The sequence below is a fragment of the Crocodylus siamensis genome, chromosome 2, assembly GCF_052110815.1.
Source record: "Crocodylus siamensis isolate JL-2025a chromosome 2, ASM5211081v1, whole genome shotgun sequence".
Taxonomy (NCBI): Eukaryota; Metazoa; Chordata; order Crocodylia; family Crocodylidae; genus Crocodylus; species Crocodylus siamensis.
The window spans coordinates 183,921,885-183,940,088 of NC_143396.1; the positions used below are offsets into that span (position 1 = coordinate 183,921,885).

The following is an 18,204-nucleotide window of genomic DNA, read 5'->3' on the forward strand; positions in this document are numbered from 1 at the left end:
TCGACTGGTGGCTTGTGGAGCACATGTGGGCTCCTTCCAAGCTGCCACTCCCTTCATTGCTCCATGGCAGCTGTTGTTTCCAAGTTCCTTCGCCCTCCGTGACTTCCTATTTCTTCCTCTGCTCCTGGGGATGGGGTAGAGCAGTGGAAAGGGCAGTGTACCTATGCAGTGTGCTTGGTGTGAGAGGGGGCTGCACTCATCATGTGAGGTGCACAGCAAGGAAGGAAACCTGGCTGCTCAGTGACAGATGGGTAAGCTGCCTGCACAGCATGGTTGGCCATGAGGGGGGTGAGGCTGTATGTGTGGCAGGAGGAAACCAGGCTGGTTGGGCGGCCCATGTAGCGAATGACCCCTAGCTGCCTTAGTGTGCAGCCCCCAGCTGCCCCGAAATTGAACAGCCCTGTTATGCCTTCTGGTTCTCTGCTCCAAAAGGTATGTTGTAAGCCTATTGCTTGTTGTTCCTGAGTCTTGGTCCTTACTGAAGTGTTCATAACTCAGCATTTAATTATCATTTGGCTCTACTTTAGACCAACTGTTTTATTCCTGGAAATCTTTGCTCTCTTATTTAAGCTTCTGGCCTGGATATCTTTCACTTTGTTTCGAGATGGATAGAAGAAAAGAAGCCTTTACTAACATTGTTCATTTGGATGATATGAACCTGTTAGATGAAGAACATGGTTAGTGAAACTTAACATGTGTGTGCACATTTTTATGATGCATAATGAATGCTGCTTATGTACTGATGGCCTGCCAGTTTCAGAGAAATGTTTATCCAGAGTTGATTTTTTTTTTTTTTTAAGGCAGTTGCTTGGTGCATGGTACAATATAAATGTAACAGTATATAAGTCAGTGTGATGCTCCTTTGCAGATTGATTTTTTTTTTCATCTTCCAACAAAATTACACAGCAATTTTTACATTATTTTAAAATGGCAACCTTGTCATTGGAGTGGTTCAAATGTCTTGATATTTTGTCGTCTTTAACTGCAGCAGTGCCTTTTAATTTATTGCATGTTGCCACATATCTTGAAGAATCCTCTAGTTTGCTAGAACCGATTCTTTCATGAGATGCAGTGATTTGCTTAGTAGGTCAGATAGTGGAATTCCACTAAAAATCTAGTGTCTATTTCGTATAATCTAAAACTGCAGTGACAGTCAGAAAAGCTTAGTCTGCAGTATAGTTCTAGATATCTTGATATCCCGAGGTAGATTCAGGACCCTTGGGTGCATGCAAATTCATTAAAAGTTGAATTGTAATTTTTTCAAATATTTCAGACGTTAGACATTAGGGCTGGAAGAGACCTCAGAAGATCATGGAGTCCAGCCCCCATACTTTTATATTTTAAGATATAGAAGTAGATTTGATGTTAGAATACAAGCTGCTTTTTAAATACAGGAAGATTAAAAATGGCTGAGCTTGTAGGAGTCTTACCTTCATAGATAATCAACTGTTAATATATATTAATTTTATGTTTTAGATTCACTTCCAGAGACTATGGAGGAATGGAAGTTCCTTCTCCACCTTGCACAGAGTCACAACACTGATCCCCACCATGCTGGTGCACAGAATGGGAATACTGTCAGCAATGGCAACTCTGATTGGTCTAACTGCATCACTGTTGAAAATATAGCTCTCTTGTTAGCAAAGGTGATTGGCCCAGATAGTGCATTGCCACTATTGCAGGAGTGTGGCTTGACAGTCGAATTGTCTGACAGATTTACCAGGGTCTGCAAGATACTGAGAATTGCTGAAAAAAGGCAAAGGTAAATGCTGTGTGTCTGTAGAGATCAGAGGGTGATTGGTGCTTTACTTGTGATCATCCTAGATCTTATTTTTGGTTTTTATTTAATTTTAAAAAGGCAAAACGCTTTTGATTCATCCCCAGCAGCTTAAATGTTAATTTTAAATGTTAAAAACACCTAAAAATGTCTCCTCCCAATTTAACATGATAGACATGTATAGCTTAAAAATGGAGTGTGTATAAATAAAAAACAAATAACAATAAATGTTCCCTAAAAAGGAGATCATTGGCCAAAACTTCTATTCAGTATTTACAACCCAAGAACTGTAGTAATGTAAGCATGCTTTCTCTTGTCTTCAGTTGCTTGAATGGTAGCTTTATAAATGCTGTTGAAGTCCAGTCACACTTAAAGTGTGGAATTTAAAAGTCTCTTTACACAACAGTTCTTCCCTATGAAGAGCCACCTTAATTGTCTTTAGTGCCCCCCAAAACCAAAAACAAAACATTCACTTTTTTCCAAAAATAAATTTCTGGAGGGTGGTAGTTTGTTTCTGTTGAAACCTCTGTCACTTAAATATTGAGGGGTGAGTGTAAGCAACAAATAACATGGAATCTCAATAAGAATCTGGAGCCCAAATAATAAACTTTATGAAGAAAATATTCCTGCAGTCTTTTGCTGTGTCACTTATGTACCCCATTCAAGTCAGAGAGGAAAAAAGCTGGAAGTGGGGATGTAGCGGACCCTTGGTACATGTTACAGTGAAGATGTGATCAGCTAGTTAATCGCATCTTAGTAGTGACCTGGTCACACATTTCTAGTTTTATTGCACCATTAATTGAATGAATAAGTGACAAAGGTATTACACAAAATATGTATAATAACTTGGTCACGGGTTCCTATCATGTATTTAAATAAATGTTTGGCCGATGCTCCCAAATTTCAGAGTACACTCCTTGAAGTGTGCTCTGAAGGCTGGCAGCGCTGGTCAGCTGATTGAAGGTCCAAGCCTGGGGAGCACTGTGAGCTCTCCCATCTGGAGACCTGATTAGCTGATGGTGTTCCCAGCCATGGGAGCACACAATGCACTTCCATGGCTGGGAGCCCTGTCAGTGTTTGAGCTCCAGGGGAGCACCATGTGCTCCAGGGGTTGGAAACTCGGTCAGCCAAGAGAGCTCCCAGTCTCATGAGCAAAGATTGCTAGTGCAGGGGAGAGCCCTGGATCGTGATGGTATCTGATATGCAATCGTGTCTCTTGCAATGTGCATGTGGCATGGTAGGAAGCGTGACTGTTGGGATCATGCATGAGATCCCATTGTGCCTTTTGAATACCTGTCAGTGGCCTTAGATTCATGTTTAGACACCTTCAGCTGCTTCATCTGACTTGTCACCTATTTCAGAGACATTTAACTATTGATCCTCTAATTGTTTATGGTTGATCTTTCTTTTTGCATTTTTCTTGCAGAGCCCTCATTCAGTCCATGCTGGAAAGGTGTGATCGGTTTTTGTGGTCTCAGCAGACATAGCAAATGATCCCTGAAAATATTGAAAAGAAGTTCTGTACTGTACATATTATAAATTAAAGTGCCTCTTAAACTGCATAACCTCTTAAAGAGACAAGATCCTATCAAGAAAATAATATATTCAGCCAAATTGCATGAGAAGATTTACCTGAGCTAAATTTTAAACTTCCTGGACAGCTTAACATTTGCACTTATAACAAGTTGTAGGATGTCTTGGATGAAAGTAATCCAATGCTTATGCTGAAATTAGGTCTACATGAGTCTGAATATTTTACACTGAAGATTAAAACTCCTGAAGAAATTTGCTAACAGCACTGCATGAATTAAGAGTTGGTTAGGATGTTATTCCTTTGAACATCAAATTAGACTTTGAAGTACTCCCTTGCCTTGATCAACTCTTTTCTGTTCATAATTTAAACTTTCAAATGACTAATTCTGTGTACATTGTAAGCATGAGCTTACGCCCTCTCAGAAATACTTAAGCCACATTCCCATCTATCTTCTTTTTGACTGTTCGTTTTTGCAAATAGTTACAGTGAGTGAATGCAAGGATGCAGATTTTTCCCAATTATACAGACCGTCTAATCTTGCCACTTAAAAAAGACATTATTTTTGCCTCGTATGACTGGAATAAAGTAATCTTATGCAGAATGGATTGCATACAGTTGAATAATACATTAAGATATTGGATAACAAATGCCATTTATAAATATACAGTTGAAAAATGGGCAAACACAAATTTCCTAAATTGTGCACGCATCTGTTACAAAACATGATCTCTGATTTCTTTTGTGAAATGCCAGTAGATTTTTTGAGATGTCAGTATTACTTTGATTTTTGGATCTGTTCAGAAAATGAGAGAAAACTGCATACTTTTTTAAATTGCCTGTTTTTAAAAAGCTGAAAGTACTAACAAATATTTTAGAGAGAGACTGTCAGGCTAAAAATCTTGTGGCTTTTTTAAAGAAGTCTTAACCTCTTCTTACAAGCATTAAAATACTAGATTTGAATCATTGTACATCTAGTTTTACTGTTTCATTTCCAAAAAACATGCTTTGCACCTTACTGTTTACCTTTTTGTACACTTTATTTCAGCTGAGATGGAGAACATAAAAAAAAGAAAAGATTGTAGTTACAGCCCATTTTCATTTTAGGGTCTCACTTCCACAGTACATAATGTCTGGGTTATGGTCATGTTGCGCCCCCTTGCTTGCCCTCCCCACCCCCCCCAATCTTTTTAAAAAGAAATAACTCTCTTAAAGTTACTTTTTCTCAGTTTTTTCTGTCAAAACTAAAATGTTGTCTTTAATGACAGTATAACTTTAAAAGCAATCTCTTTTTACATGCACATATTGGTCTCCATTTGTTCCATTTCAAATGAATTATTTTATTTTGGGATAAAAATAGATTTTAGTTCCTCATGTCATTTTCATGTTCAAAGGTGTAATGTGATTGTATGAAACTGCAGGTGGATGCATAACCTTTTTCTCTCACATGCTAGAAGACTTGCTGCCTTCGGTGGAGGGATTGGTAGCTTTGCTGGACAGGTTAAAAGTCCACAGGCACGGGCCCAGTAGCGGGCTTTTCATAACTTTAATCCTCCTTCATAGGGAGGAAAAACACCAAAAGCCAATTTTCAGCTTGAATTGTTTGGGGGGTTTGGTTTAAAAAGAAAAAAAAAAGCACCATCTTGTAACCTAAAGCACACCATGGTCTTGTGATATGATAGATACGTACTCCTTAGTTGTTACCCTGCCTTTGCCACTGATAAGCTGCCAGGCTTTCAACAATTAATTTCACCTTTGTGTGCCTGTTTCCCTACCTGTAAAAAAACAAACAAACAAAAGCCTACTTCTACCTCACCTGGGTGTTGGGATTAATTAGCACAGTTTTATGCAGCACTGTGAGAGTGTAACAATCTGTATCCATTCTGTCACCCATTTCAGGAGAACTCATACATGGTACATCATAGAAAACTATTGATGTCTCCTCTCTTAGAAGACAAAGTAACAGAACAGCTGACAACTTGTATACATGCCCTTTTTATAACTTGTTTTTGTACACCTTCATAATGCTGATTTTTTTTTTTAAACAATAAATCATTAATTTTCTGTTCACATACTTTGTTTTTTTCTATTTTACCACTTTAAAGCAATATTTGCTAAAACTTTGACACTTAAAATGAGCTTGTGTTTCAACTAACACAAACATCATTAGAGAAAAACGCGAAACGGGATGTGGATTTTGTTACTGAGTGTGTTGGGCTTTGTAATATATTGCTACTTTTCTGTGTTCCAGGTTTTTTCTGTAAGATGAGGATAATGTCATTTATCCATTTAAGTAAATTGCTTGGGGATCTGTATGAACAACCCTTTAAACATGCAAGGTGTTAGCACAGCCTATAGATGGTGCTTGTGTTCCGTTAGTATCTTAAGTGTGTCTCCCATTCGGAGATTGTTGAAGATTAGAGGTTACAATGCTGTAGTCGGGAAATGCCAAAACTGGAATACGTGCACATCTTTAACTGTCCCTGCTCTATGTGCCTGGATACAATATAATACATGCATCAAAAATGATTAAATATTTGCTAATGCAGTGTGACATGCAACACTTCCCTATAATCTATGTGGCACTTCATTTACTGTGTCTGAGGCCTATGCTGTATATGCAGTCTATAAACTATTCTTATGGACATGAAGCTTAGTTAATGTGGTCTGTGTCCCTGATCTTACAAGGTTGGAGAAAGACTGACATAATTGACAGCCTACCCACTTCCTTGCTGGGGAAGGGGGTAGGCTCTCGATGTGCAGGCAGCTGTTGAAAAGCTGTCTGTGGACTTAGCAGGGGCAAAAGGAACTGCATTCCTCAGCCCTGCCGCCCCTAGTAATGCCAGGCAGGTTTTAGTACTGCTTTTTAAAACTCTCTTTCAAGAGCCAGGGCTCTTTAAGCTGTGGTAGCTGTTCCCAGGGGGGTAGCTTTGAGACAGCTGTCCCTATCAGGCTCCCTTGATCAGAAGAACCAGGCAGGGGTTCAGCCCGTCTGAGCACACAAAGGTCCAGCTGTGTTGCCCCATGGCAGCAGCAGGACTCCCTGATAGTTCACTCTTGGGTGAGTTATCAGAAAGTCAGCTGCTGTCCTTCCTTCCCCTTGGGGAGGGAGAGCAGAGGATTGTGGGATCCTGGGGGGAGGGCAGGGCTAGAGGCCTCTGTAGCACTACATAAAACTGAACAAGCGTGTATGTAGCACTGGAAAACCGAGGCGTTCCTCTTCAAAAATAGCCCTGTTTTGTGGCCTTTTTTCAGTGTCTTTTGTAATGCCACAAGTAGCTTGAACAGCGGTATGCTTACTTTTTGTAGCACGACAAGAGCATATTTAGTGCTACAGATGTTAATGCCTGTTTGTGACCTGGGAATCTTTAATTGCGTGACTATATTAATGTAGAGAAAGCAAAAAATCAGGGCAATCAACTAGTTTCCTGAGAAGTTTATAATGCAAGAAGTGTGGGGATTAAGCAGGAAGAATTAGAATCTGTAGTACAATCATGTAAGTATGATATAATTGGGATAACAGAAACTTAGTGGGATAGTTTGCATGCCTGGAGTACTGTGTGTCATAGATGGATTGACTTGTTCAGGAAGTACAGGCAGAGGGAAAAAAGGTAGTGGCATTACTCTCCACGAGCAGGATGTATGCCTGTTCTGAGGTGTAGTATAAAACAGAAGGTAAGCCTGTTAAAAGTTTCTATGTCAAGATAAGAGGGGAAAATGGCAAGGGTCATGTTATGGGTAGATGTCTATTATAGACCACCAAACAGGTGGAAGAGGTAGATGAGGCTTCATTTAAACAACTAACCAAAGTTTTCAAATTGCAGGCTCTGTCCTCACAGGGGCTTTACTTACTGTGACATCTGCTGGACTGCACAGGCAATCTAGCAAGTTCCTGGATGGTGTCACGGATAACTTCATGATACAGGTGGTAGCGGCCAACTCTGGGGAAGCTCTTCTCGACATGCCGGTCACAATCAGGGAAGAATTGTTTAAAAATACAAAGGCAGAAGGTAACTTGGGTGACAGTGAATATGATGCAGTTCAAGATCCTAAGGAAAGGAAGGAGAACAGCAGAATAAAGATGGTGGACTTTAGAAAAGCAATCTATAACAAACTCAGGAAGCTGGTGGGCAGAATCCTCTGGGTGGCAAGTTGGAGAGGAAGGCAAGCCCAGTAAGGTTTCCTGTACTTTAAGGAGGTCCTATTAAAGATGCACAACCAAACTACTTCAATGCAAAGGAACAAAACAAAGTGCAGCAGCAAAGCCAGTCTGGCTAAACAGCGCTTTAGTGAGGGGACATACAGACCTTTCAGTTCAGTGGCTGGAGAGCTACAAAGTTGCCTTGAAGGTGACCTCCAGCCAGGAGCAATAGAGGTCTGCTTTTTGGGTCCACCAATCACTGACAGACTGTTCTCTCCACTGCTGAGCTGTCAATGATCAGATTCAAAGAGGAATTCTACAAGAAGAGGAAACTTAGCTATATTCATATGGAAGAATATGAGAGCATCACACAGGCATGCGAGGAGAAAATTGTGAAAGCCAAGGTATGATTTGAGATGCAACTTAGGAGGGACACAAAAAGCAATAAAAAGGAATCTGCAAGTATGTCAGAATTTAAGAGGAAGGCCAAGGAAAGTTTAAGTTCCTCACTGAATGCAGAAGCCAATCTAGTAATGGAGGATGCAGAAAAGGTAGAAGTATTTAATGCTATTTTTACTTCAGCCTTCACAAGTAAGGTTGGCAAGTGCAGTTGGCAGCATGGATGGGGAAAAGATAAGCACCTTAAAGCAGAGCAAGGTCAGGTTACATAAGCTAAATGTTTTCAAGTCAGCAGGGCTGGATGGGATGCAACCTACAGCACTGAAGTAATTGACTGAGATAATTTCAGAGCCATTTGCTCTGAATTCATTTGAGAACTCCAAGGTTGGGTGAGGTCCCAGATGACCCAAAAAAGACAAATACAATGCCCATCTGTAAGAATGGGAAGAAGAGGAATTACAGACCATACAACTTGATCACAATACTAGGGAAGATTATGGAGCAGGTCATCAAGCAATCCTTTTAAAAGCGCCTGAGGAAGATCAGGAACATCCAGCATGGATTCATCAAGAGCAAGTCATGCCTGACCACTTTGGTTTCCTTCTCTAATAACGTTCTGTGGATGAGGTGTACCTAGACCTTAGTAAGGCTTTTAATGTAGTCTTCCATGACATTTTCAATCGTAAGCCAAGGAAATACAGAATAGATGAAAGTATTGAAAGATAGATTTATCAGTCTCAAAGAGTAGTAATCAATGACTGTTGATTTGGAAAAAGGTATTGAGTGGGGTTCCCCAGTGGTCTGTCCTGAGTCAGGTACTGTTTAATATCTTCATTAATGATTTGGAGTATGGAATTCAGTGCACAGTCAGCAAATTTGCAGATGACATCAAGTTGCAGGATGACTTGGATAACCTTGGAGAAATGGTCCAAAATCAATTAAATTCAGTAAGAAAAGTGTGAAATCCTGTACCTGGGATGGAATAATTTGTATATACAAATACAGACTGGGGAATGGCTGGCTAAGCTGTAGAACCACAGAGAAGGATGTGGGGACCAGCAGACCATAATGTGAGTATGAGTTAACTGCGCTCTCATTGCAAAAAAGGCCATAGCATACTGGATGTTTAACAAGAACATCACTTGCAAATCAAGGGAAGCAATTCTCCCAATTAATTCAGCACTGGTAAGGTTTTACCTGGAGTAGTGTTTTAGGCTCCACACTTCCAGAAGGTTATGGATAAACTGTAAAGAGTCCAGCAGATATCTTCAAAAATGATTAGAGGTATGGGAAGTTTGACTTATATGAGGAAATGCTGAAAGAACTAGTCTGGGGAATAGAATATGAAGGATTTGATAGCTGTCATCAAATAGCTGAAGGGTGGTTATGTAGAGGATTCCACATGTCTGCAGGGAGCAGGACAAGAAGCAATGGTTTTAAATTATAACTCGGGAAATTTAAGTTGGATATTGGGAAGAACTTTCTCACTAGAAGGGTGGTTAACACTGGAACAGACTACCTAAGAAGCTTATGAAGTCTCTCTTGGCAGTTTCTAAGAAGAGGGTAGACCAGTGATGTTCAACCTTTTGGCCCCATGGGCCAGATGAGTGGCATGGGCAGTCTGCAGACTAAATCAGCCCTGAGGCCCTGCATACTGGGATGGGGACCTGGTTGCCCAGTGCTGCTGCTGCTTCCTGCCCCAAGCTCTGGGATTGGACACCAAGTCCTTGCATCGCACCCCCCATCCCCATTGAGATTGAGCTGTAAGGCCCAGTGCCACCCCAGCCCAGCCTTGCACACTGGGATTGAGTACTCTATCCAGTGCTTGGGACCTCAGGCTCCATGGGTCTGGAAATCTGGCAACAGGAGCTGGGCCACTAGTCCCCATTGCCATTTTCAGACTCATGAGGAGCCCGTGGATGAGACGGGATGGATGAGACAGCACCATAGGCTGGGGATTTAGCAACCCTGACAAATGGCTTAGACAGGGATAGTCCTGCTTTAAGCAGGGGATTGGAGTTGATGAGCTTGTAAGGTTCCTTCCAGTCTTACTTCTGTATGATTTTATGATTCTATATATTATTGCAAGGCAAACACCTAAGACCAGAAATGAGATCACACCAGTAAATTTAAACATGTTAAAACGTGTTTGCAAAATTTTGCAAGATTTAAAAAAAGAAATTGTAAAAAAATACAAACAAACCCACTCTCATCAAATATGCACCTTACTCAAAAACTTTATATGCAGAACAGCTGACACTTTCAACATGGTGGAAATTTTAATGGGCTGAATGCCTCAAGTTTTCAGTGACTAAACACTACTTCACAGTATGGGGCCTTTCCCTGTGCATTTCTAAGGCAATAGTTTGGCATGCTGCATTAGGAAGTGAGCTATGACAATACAACCTTCATTAATGAGCAGAACAAATGCTAAAACACCAAGCAATCTTTAAATGCCAGCTGAGATTTGTTATTTTTTTTTCTCAATTCAAATGATTAATCAAAGGACTTATTTAAGCATTTGGCTCTGACCCTGAAGCTATTACTGTTTACATAACAAGAAAAACATGCTGTTTTTGGCTGGTATTTTTTTGCCTAAAGCAACCAACCCCTCCCCTTTCATAGATTTCATAGACATTAGGGCTGGAAGAGAACTCAGAAGATCATCGAGTCCAGCCCCCTAGCAGGAAGTCAGCTAGGGTCAAGAGCTCAACCACTTGGGCAATAGTGACCGTAGCCTACTGGAATTTACCATCCAGTGCAGGGTGCCTGCTGTAAGGCAACAGCTCTAGATTTCAGGAGAGCAGATTTCAATGAGGTAAGAAGACTAGTCGGGGAGGCACTGAGGTCCCAGAGGGGAAGGGAGTTGGGAGTCCAAGAAGAGTGATCATTCCTTAAGGAGACAATCCTCCAAGCCCAAAGAGTGACAATCCCCACACGGATCAAAGGAGGCACAAGTGCTTAAAAGCCCCCATGGCTCACTAAAAGCATCCACGAACGCCTCAAAGTCAAAAAGGAAGCATACACCCAATGGAAGGGAGGGGCCATCAAGGAGGATTATACCTTCTTGGCTCAAGATTGTAGGGGGGCTGTTAGGAAGGCTAAGGCAGAGATGGAACTGGGACTAGTGACCTGGATCAAAGATAACAAGAAGTCCTTTTTAAATGGATGGGGGTAAAAAGAAGGTACCAAATAATGTGGGGCCTTTACAGGACATGCTTGGTAATCTGGTGGTAGCACCAGATGACAAAGCTGATCTCTTTAACAAATTCTTTGCCTCCATTTTTCTGAGCAGGGACAGGGACATCCCCTCCCCCCCACCCCCCCACTGGGATTCTGGAGGACCATGGGGAGGTGCAGCCAGGCCCAGGGTCAGTAAGGACCTAGTCGGGGAACTTCTGGAGGGACTAGATGTGTTCAGATTATCAGGTCCTGACAATCTCCACCCCAGAGTGCTAAGGGAATTAGCAGAGGTCATTGTGGGATGGCACAGCTTTATGAGCACTCATGGTGCTCTGGTGTGGTGCCTGATGACTGGAAAAGGGCCAATGTGGTCCCCATTTTCAAAAAAGGGAGGAAAGAGGATCCAGGAAACTACAGGCCCATTAGTCTTACCTCCTGAGGAAGCTCTTCGAGAAAATTATCCAGGAGCACATCTGCGAGGGGCCAGCAGGGGAAATTATGCTTAGGAGCAACCAGCATGGCTTCATTAGAGGCAGGTCCTGTCAAACCAACCTGGTGGCCTTCTATGACCAGGTCACAAAATCTTTAGATGCAGAGGTAGTAGTGGACATAGTCTTCCTGGACTTTAGGAAGGGTTTCGACACTGTCTCTCACCCTGTTCTCATTAAAAAATTAGGCGTGTGTGGTCTGGACACCTACACAGTCAGATGGGTCACAAATTGGCTGGAGGGCCGTACCCAGAGAGTGGTGGTGAATGGGTCATGTTTGACCTGGAGAGATGTGGGCAGTGGGGTCCCCCAGGGCTCGGTCCTCAGGCCCGCACTGTTCAATATCTTCATCAGCAATTTGGATGAGAGGGTGAAAAGCATCCTGTTCAAATTTGCCAATGATGCTAAGATGTGGGGGGACGTGGACACACTAGAAGGGAGGGACAGGCTACAACTAGATCTGGACAGGTTACAGGGGTGGGCAGATGAGAATAGGATGGGTTTCAATATGGGCAAGTGCCAGGTGCTGCGCCTGGGGAGGAAGAACCAGCACCATACCTACAGGCTGGGGAACTCCCTTCTCGTCAGTGCAGAGGCAGAAAAGGATCTTGGAGTCATCATTGACTCCAAGATGAACATGGGCCGGCAGTGTGGGGACACAGTCAGGAAGGCTAACCACACCTTGTCATGCATCCACGGATGCATCTCGAGCAGGTCCAAAGGGGTGATCCTCCTCCTCTATGCAGCACTGGTCAGACCGCTGTTGGAGTACTGTGTCCAGTTCTGGGCGCCACACTTCAGGAGGGATGTGGACAGCATGAGGAGTGTGACTTGCATGATCAGGGGGCAGCAGGGCAGGCCCTACGAGGAGAGTCTAAGGGACCTAAACCTGTTCAGCCTCCACAAGAGAAGGCTGAGGGGGGATCTAGTGGCCACCTATAAACTTGCCAAGGGGGATCAGCATGCAACGGGAGAGTCCCTGTTCCCCTGAGCACTACTGGGGGTAACAAAGAACAATGGCCATAAGTTGACCGAGAGTAGATTCAGACTAGACATCAGGAGGCGCTAATTTACTGTCAGGGCGACTAGGATCTGGAACCGACTTCCAAGGGAAGTGGTACTTGCTCCTACGCTGGGGGTCTTCAAAAAGAGGCTAGACAGCCACCTAGCTGGTCTCGTTTGACCCCAGCATCTTTTCCTGCCCATGGCAGGGAGTTGGACTAGATGATCTACTTAGGTCCCTTCCAACTGTACTAACTATGAAACTATGACGCTATGAAGGGATCCCAGAAAGATAAATGTCAAATGTTTCTTAAAAGTGTCCAGAGTAGGTGCTTGCGTTGTTACATTCTCCTGCCTTGAATAATTGTCCTATGGTTGAAACCAAGCCTCAGAATTTGAATCCAGCAATGGAATATTTTCAGAAAGCAATAAGTTACTAGAAATTAGTGTAAGAAGGAACATTAGAGTTACTTGTGTCCAAGTCAGGGTGCGCCATTGCTGTTCTCTTTGATTATGTGGCAGATCCAGAAGGAAGCAGGGAGCAGAGTGGTGGATCAAGCGGGGAGACCAGCGGCAGTTAAGGTGGGAGGAAAGAACAGTGTAGTGGATTGGGCAGGGAAAGTAGATTGGAATTACCATCAGGGAGAGGATGGGACTTACCTTATGATATACCTGCAAAAAGGTGGGCCCCCCTAGGTTCTAGGTTTTGGGAGAAGTCGAAATCCAAAATCTGTTACAATTTTTAATAATGAGCAATGCCTTCTGGGAAGCGGCTCTCGCAGGTTCTGAATGATACAAGCATGGAAGAGTAGAAACCTGGTTGTTTGCAAATGGATAGAGATCTGTAAGTTGGATAACAAGAGCACTGCCTTACATAAATGAAGTTTGTTTCATTTTCAGTACCAAATTTAACTTGTCATTTTGTGGTCAAGCCTGCCCATACCCTGCCATAACATCCCACTGCCTGCACCCAAGCACAGACCTAGGAGTTGCACCGTGTCCTGCTTGTCAGTTTGTGCGAATCTCACTAGATGCTGTGGGACATCACAAGCACCCATCTTTGCTGGCTGGACAGGCAATGCCCATGATGCTGCCCACATTTTCTGAAGCTCCCCACCTCCCAAAATGAGGGAGAGCAGGTGCTATGCTCCTGGACCCCCCAGTTTCATCATCAGTGCCATTGGCATCCCTCCCCTCATTATTGGTGACCCAACTTACTTCATCCTGCCCTGTTCATGAAGCCCTACATGGGGTAGCTAGACTGCCAGGAGAACTTCAACAACTGCTCGAGCAGCTGGTCGCATGACTGGAATGTGTCGTCGGCTACCTCAGTGTGAACTGGGGGGCTCTCAGCATGTCTCAAGGTGGAGGAGAAGAACTTGCTGTGCCTTGTTGTCACATGCATCCTCTACAACATCTGTGAGATCAAGGGGTTCTTCCACAAAGCCTGGGCAGAGGCAGCACAGTGCACAGACCAGGCATGGTAGGCCATACATGCTCAGCACAGGGATACTGGGGAGAGCAAGCCTCTCTCCCTGATGGGGTGCTGGCCCCACACAGTGACATGGAGTCTAAGTTCATTAGCCCTGGCTGACTACCTCCTCACCCTTGGGGACCAAAGAGTGCTCCCTGGATGAATAGAGTTGAAGGGCTTCAAGTGTCCATGCTCTGGTTTTGGGCAATGGATCTCCTGCCATGGGCTCCTCTGGCTCAGCATCTTGGACAGTGCTGCTCACAACCCTGGCTCCCTGCAACAAGGCAGCTGGCCATACCACACTTGCTCCTGAAGTTTCCAGGAGCATTTTCCTGCTTGCCTTGGCCTGGATGTTCAGTGCCTCCCCTTGGCCCTAGTATTCGAAGTGCAGCATGCCAGGTGCACACTGCTCAGGTACCTGCCAGCAGTGGCTGAGCCGTGGAGGTCACAGGGTTGCTTCTGTGCAGACCGAGTCCTGATGGTCTGTACCCCCTCCTGCATGCCATCTTGACCCACCAGAGGTGAGCTGCCTGCACTGGCTCCTACTCAGGAGAGAGGGTGGTCTAAGTTGAAGTCTGAGTGGCAGGGGCCTGGCTCTGGCCTTTGAGATGCGGTGTGCAGGTGCCAGAGTTGGGGTCTGTGTGGCTGTCCCCAAGTGTGGGAGTATGTGGATCCCTGGCTGAGTGTGTGGGTGCCAGGGTTGGGATCTGTGGGCCTGTGCCCAAGCACGGGGTGCGGGGCCATGGCCCAGGGTCTCAGGTGCCCAGGTACTGGGCTTGTGTAATGGATACAGGTGCCTTCTTTCTCTTTGCTGCTGCCTGTGACTGACAGATGGCTGGAGGCAGGAGGCGTGGCTGGGGAGAGGGCTGTGCTGGCTCAGCACTGGGGGTGGAGCCTGCTGGGCACTCCACTGGAGCCCTTGGGCAGAGTACTAGCATGCCTGCTTGTAAGAGAGAGGTAGCAGGGGCTGCAAAGGCAAGGAAGCAGTGCCAGAGGACAGTGATCTAACTTGAATTGATAGGGAAACAGTCATGGGTGACTGGTGCCACCTTAGTCTGCGAGGCGTGTGCCCCAGTGACCAGTCAGCAACTGGGGGGGACCCCATGGGGTCCCCCCATGACTGATCATGCCAACTGGGGTGGGGGAGTCCCCCTGCAGCAAAACTTACCAACTGGTGAGTGGCCATGCTGCTCCCGAAAGTGGGGGGCGGGCGCTTCTGGAAGCAGCTGTGGCCTACATCCGGCGCTTGCACTCCCTGGCCGGTGCTCACAGGGTAGGCGCTGGCGCGCCCAACTGCCCCCCCTGCCCATGGCATGAGCAGGCTGACTGGGTATGCTGGTGCTATCAGTGGGTACATGTGCACCCGCTATGTGTCACCACTGGAAACAGTACAGAAGCTCGATGCACCGTATAACCTAAATTGAGCTCAATTGAACGTGCCTCACACCAGGTCTATCTTAAAGCGCTTGCACCATTTTAGACCAATCTGTGTGCACTAAACTTTGGTATGGTTAGGGGTTTAGATTGATTTCTGTTCACTTAGACTGGCCTAGTGTAATCTGTACGTGCCTGTAGTGTCAGAACATTCTGACATGTTGTGACCATTTTGATTCTTTGCAACAGAATTTCTCTATTTTTCCATAGGCAAGAAACAAGTGAAAGCTGGCATTTCCCCAGGAGTGCCTGCATCTTAAAAAGTTAAGAACTGCTGCTATACACCAATTCCAACTAAATGAAGTGTAAGCACCCACTGACTCTGGTCACATGACTTCTTAAGTTTCTCCCAATTACTCAATTGAGAAATTTGTCAATAAATTTTCAGTTATTATTTGCAAGACCTCTTTAAACATTTTCCTGACATTTAGGGTAATACTGCCTAGTCAACAGGACTTCAGCCTAATATAAACTGTCCTGTTGTCAGGAAGAAAAGCTTGTTGGATTTGCTTTTGGAATATACAATTCACAATTTTAGACTTAAGCTCTGATCCAAATCCTACTGGAGCTAAAAACTTTCCATTGGGATCAGTGGTCGCTGGATCAGGTGTGCATAGTATGGTCAGGTGAAAGTAGCAACTATATTCATATTTATTGGTTAGAACCACAGTTGGTGTCAGGAAAGGAGAAGGGGTTGTAGTTTAAGGGTGAAGTTTTCATTGCCCCCTGGCATGTGTGGATGGTAGATCCCTTAGGTTGTTATGAAATACTCAACCACCCTACCTACCTTTCTCCTACACCAGTGATTCTTAACTAGGGTGCCATCGCACCAGGGTGCCCTGAGATCCTTTTAAGAGAGTGGACAGGTGCCGTGCAATATTAGTACCATTAGATGTGCAAACACCTACACCTATTTCACAAGATAAATTCAGAGATTTCAAATAAGAATCCACAGTGTCAAAACAAGTCTACCTGTTGCAGCCTTTTTTAGTTGTTTGCAATAGAGGCGTTCCTTTATTATTCTTCTATAGCCAAACCACAAGTGAAAGTTAACATCAACCCCTCCACACTTTTTTTTAAAGAATGTACACATATTTTTTGGGGGGAGGGTACGTTTCTTATTCTTAGTAGCTTCTCTTAGGCTTAGTGAAATTAATTAATCAGGCTCATCTCTGAGTGTTATACATCTTTAGACTGGACATTAGGAGGAACTTCTTCACAGCTAGAGTGGCCAAGGTCTGGAATGGGCTCCCAAGGGAGGTGGTGCTCTCCTCTACCCCAGGGGTCTTCAAGAGGAGGTTGGATGGGCATCTGGCTGGGGTCAGCTGTCTATGCAGGGGGTCAGACTCAATGATCTATTGAGGTCCCTTCCAACCCTAATCTATGAATCTATTAATCTTTTTAGGGTGCTGTTACAGGTTACCTCTATAATGTTCTAAATCTGCGGAATGTTTTGCCATCCTAAAGTTAGAGCAGTTACAGATTAGGGGTTAATGCTGTCTCCGACCTGCACAGCTGTGACTTGCTACCAGACAGCTGGCACGCAGAGGCATGGACAGGAGTCAGGACTTCATTAGTCCTCTGGAGTATAGGTGGGAAGCGGCATGTAGCTCAGAGGTGAAGAGGGAGGTGAAAGGAGAAGAGAAACTCAGCAAGGAGAATGCTTTTTCTCTGGTTGATTAGTGCTGGTTAAAAGTGCCCTAGAGAAAATTAAGCCCTGAAAATTACCACACAGCATAGGTAGAAACAGGGCAAACCTTCACACCTGTACCTCAGCTGCAGCCTGGAGGGAATGAGAGAGGATGGGCCATACTATCATTGCATCCTTGATATTGTTCATGTAGTGACAGGGCCCAAACAGGCAAGAAACAGTGTTGTCTAGCTCATGCTCAGTCAAGACAGCCGAGTTGTGGCCCTGTGTGAAATGATTTTGAGCTTCCTTTGCAAAGTGCTTTGATATACGTGTATGAGAAGTTCCACATAAGAGCTAAGAAAGGCTTTAATAGGTGCTTGCTGTCTGCCTCAGCAGTACCTGGCCATACCTTCCCAGAAGCTGTTTGTTTCTTCCCCTCTAGCCCCAGTGAGCTGGATCCATTTAAATACCCTTGACAAGGTGCTACTTGAAGGACCCCTCAGTAGACTTAGGACACATCTCGAGGCATCTCTTGGTAAATGCCAGCTCTTTGTTTTCACTCTATTTTTATACTATAGGGAAAAAAAATAGAGCAATTCATCTGTTCCAAAGAACTCAGAAAGATCACAAAAGGGCAGAGTGTTTCTAACGGTATGGCAAACAAAACTCTTGTGGTAGAATTCATTAGATCAACTAAATAGCAGCAACAAAAATCTTTTTTTGCAAGCTTTCTGGCCTAAGCTTCCTCAGGCAAAGGAGAATTCAAAGATTGTAAAAGTTCTCCCAGGTAGAAATGAAACTTCATCTTGCACAGGGGAGTTAAAAGATGGCAGGGTTCCCCTGGGTATAACAGTCCACTTTAAAAAAGGTTGCTCTGTGAGTATGCAAAGGAGGCACAGACAATAGGCAGAGAAGCAGGCTTGTTACCTGATGGTATCTGATTGCAGGCAGGATGTTGAATTTTGCTTCTCTCTCTTGTTCAGCTGTGAAGTTTTCATTTCAAAATGGGTAATTACAAGATCTTCCATGTGTCAGGGAAATTGGTTTTAGTCATGTTGGTCTGAAAGCATAGGTAAACTGTTTGCTACTATTTAGTTGATCTAATAAAAGACACTGCCTCTACTGCAAGAGTTTTGTTTGCC

At 44.1% G+C, this 18,204-nt stretch overlaps 1 protein-coding gene across 4 annotated transcripts in view; it reads left to right on the forward strand.

The window, feature by feature from the left end:
- The window catches only part of HPS5 (HPS5 biogenesis of lysosomal organelles complex 2 subunit 2), a 47,274-nt gene extending 41,896 nt beyond the window's left edge, over window positions 1-5,378 (forward strand). For 3 of the 4 annotated variants that reach the window (XM_090032550.1, XM_090032552.1, XM_090032553.1), the window contains exons 21-23: window positions 571-677; window positions 1,477-1,762; window positions 3,204-5,378. In XM_090032550.1, coding sequence (XP_089888676.1) covers window positions 571-677; window positions 1,477-1,762; window positions 3,204-3,264 — 454 coding nt within the window. In that variant the 3' untranslated portion in view covers window positions 3,265-5,378. Of the gene's footprint in view, window positions 1-570; window positions 678-1,476; window positions 1,763-3,203 lie in introns of those variants that run through there. The other variant, XM_090032554.1, reaches the window with a different exon arrangement.
- Window positions 5,379-18,204: the final 12,826 nt, after the last annotated feature.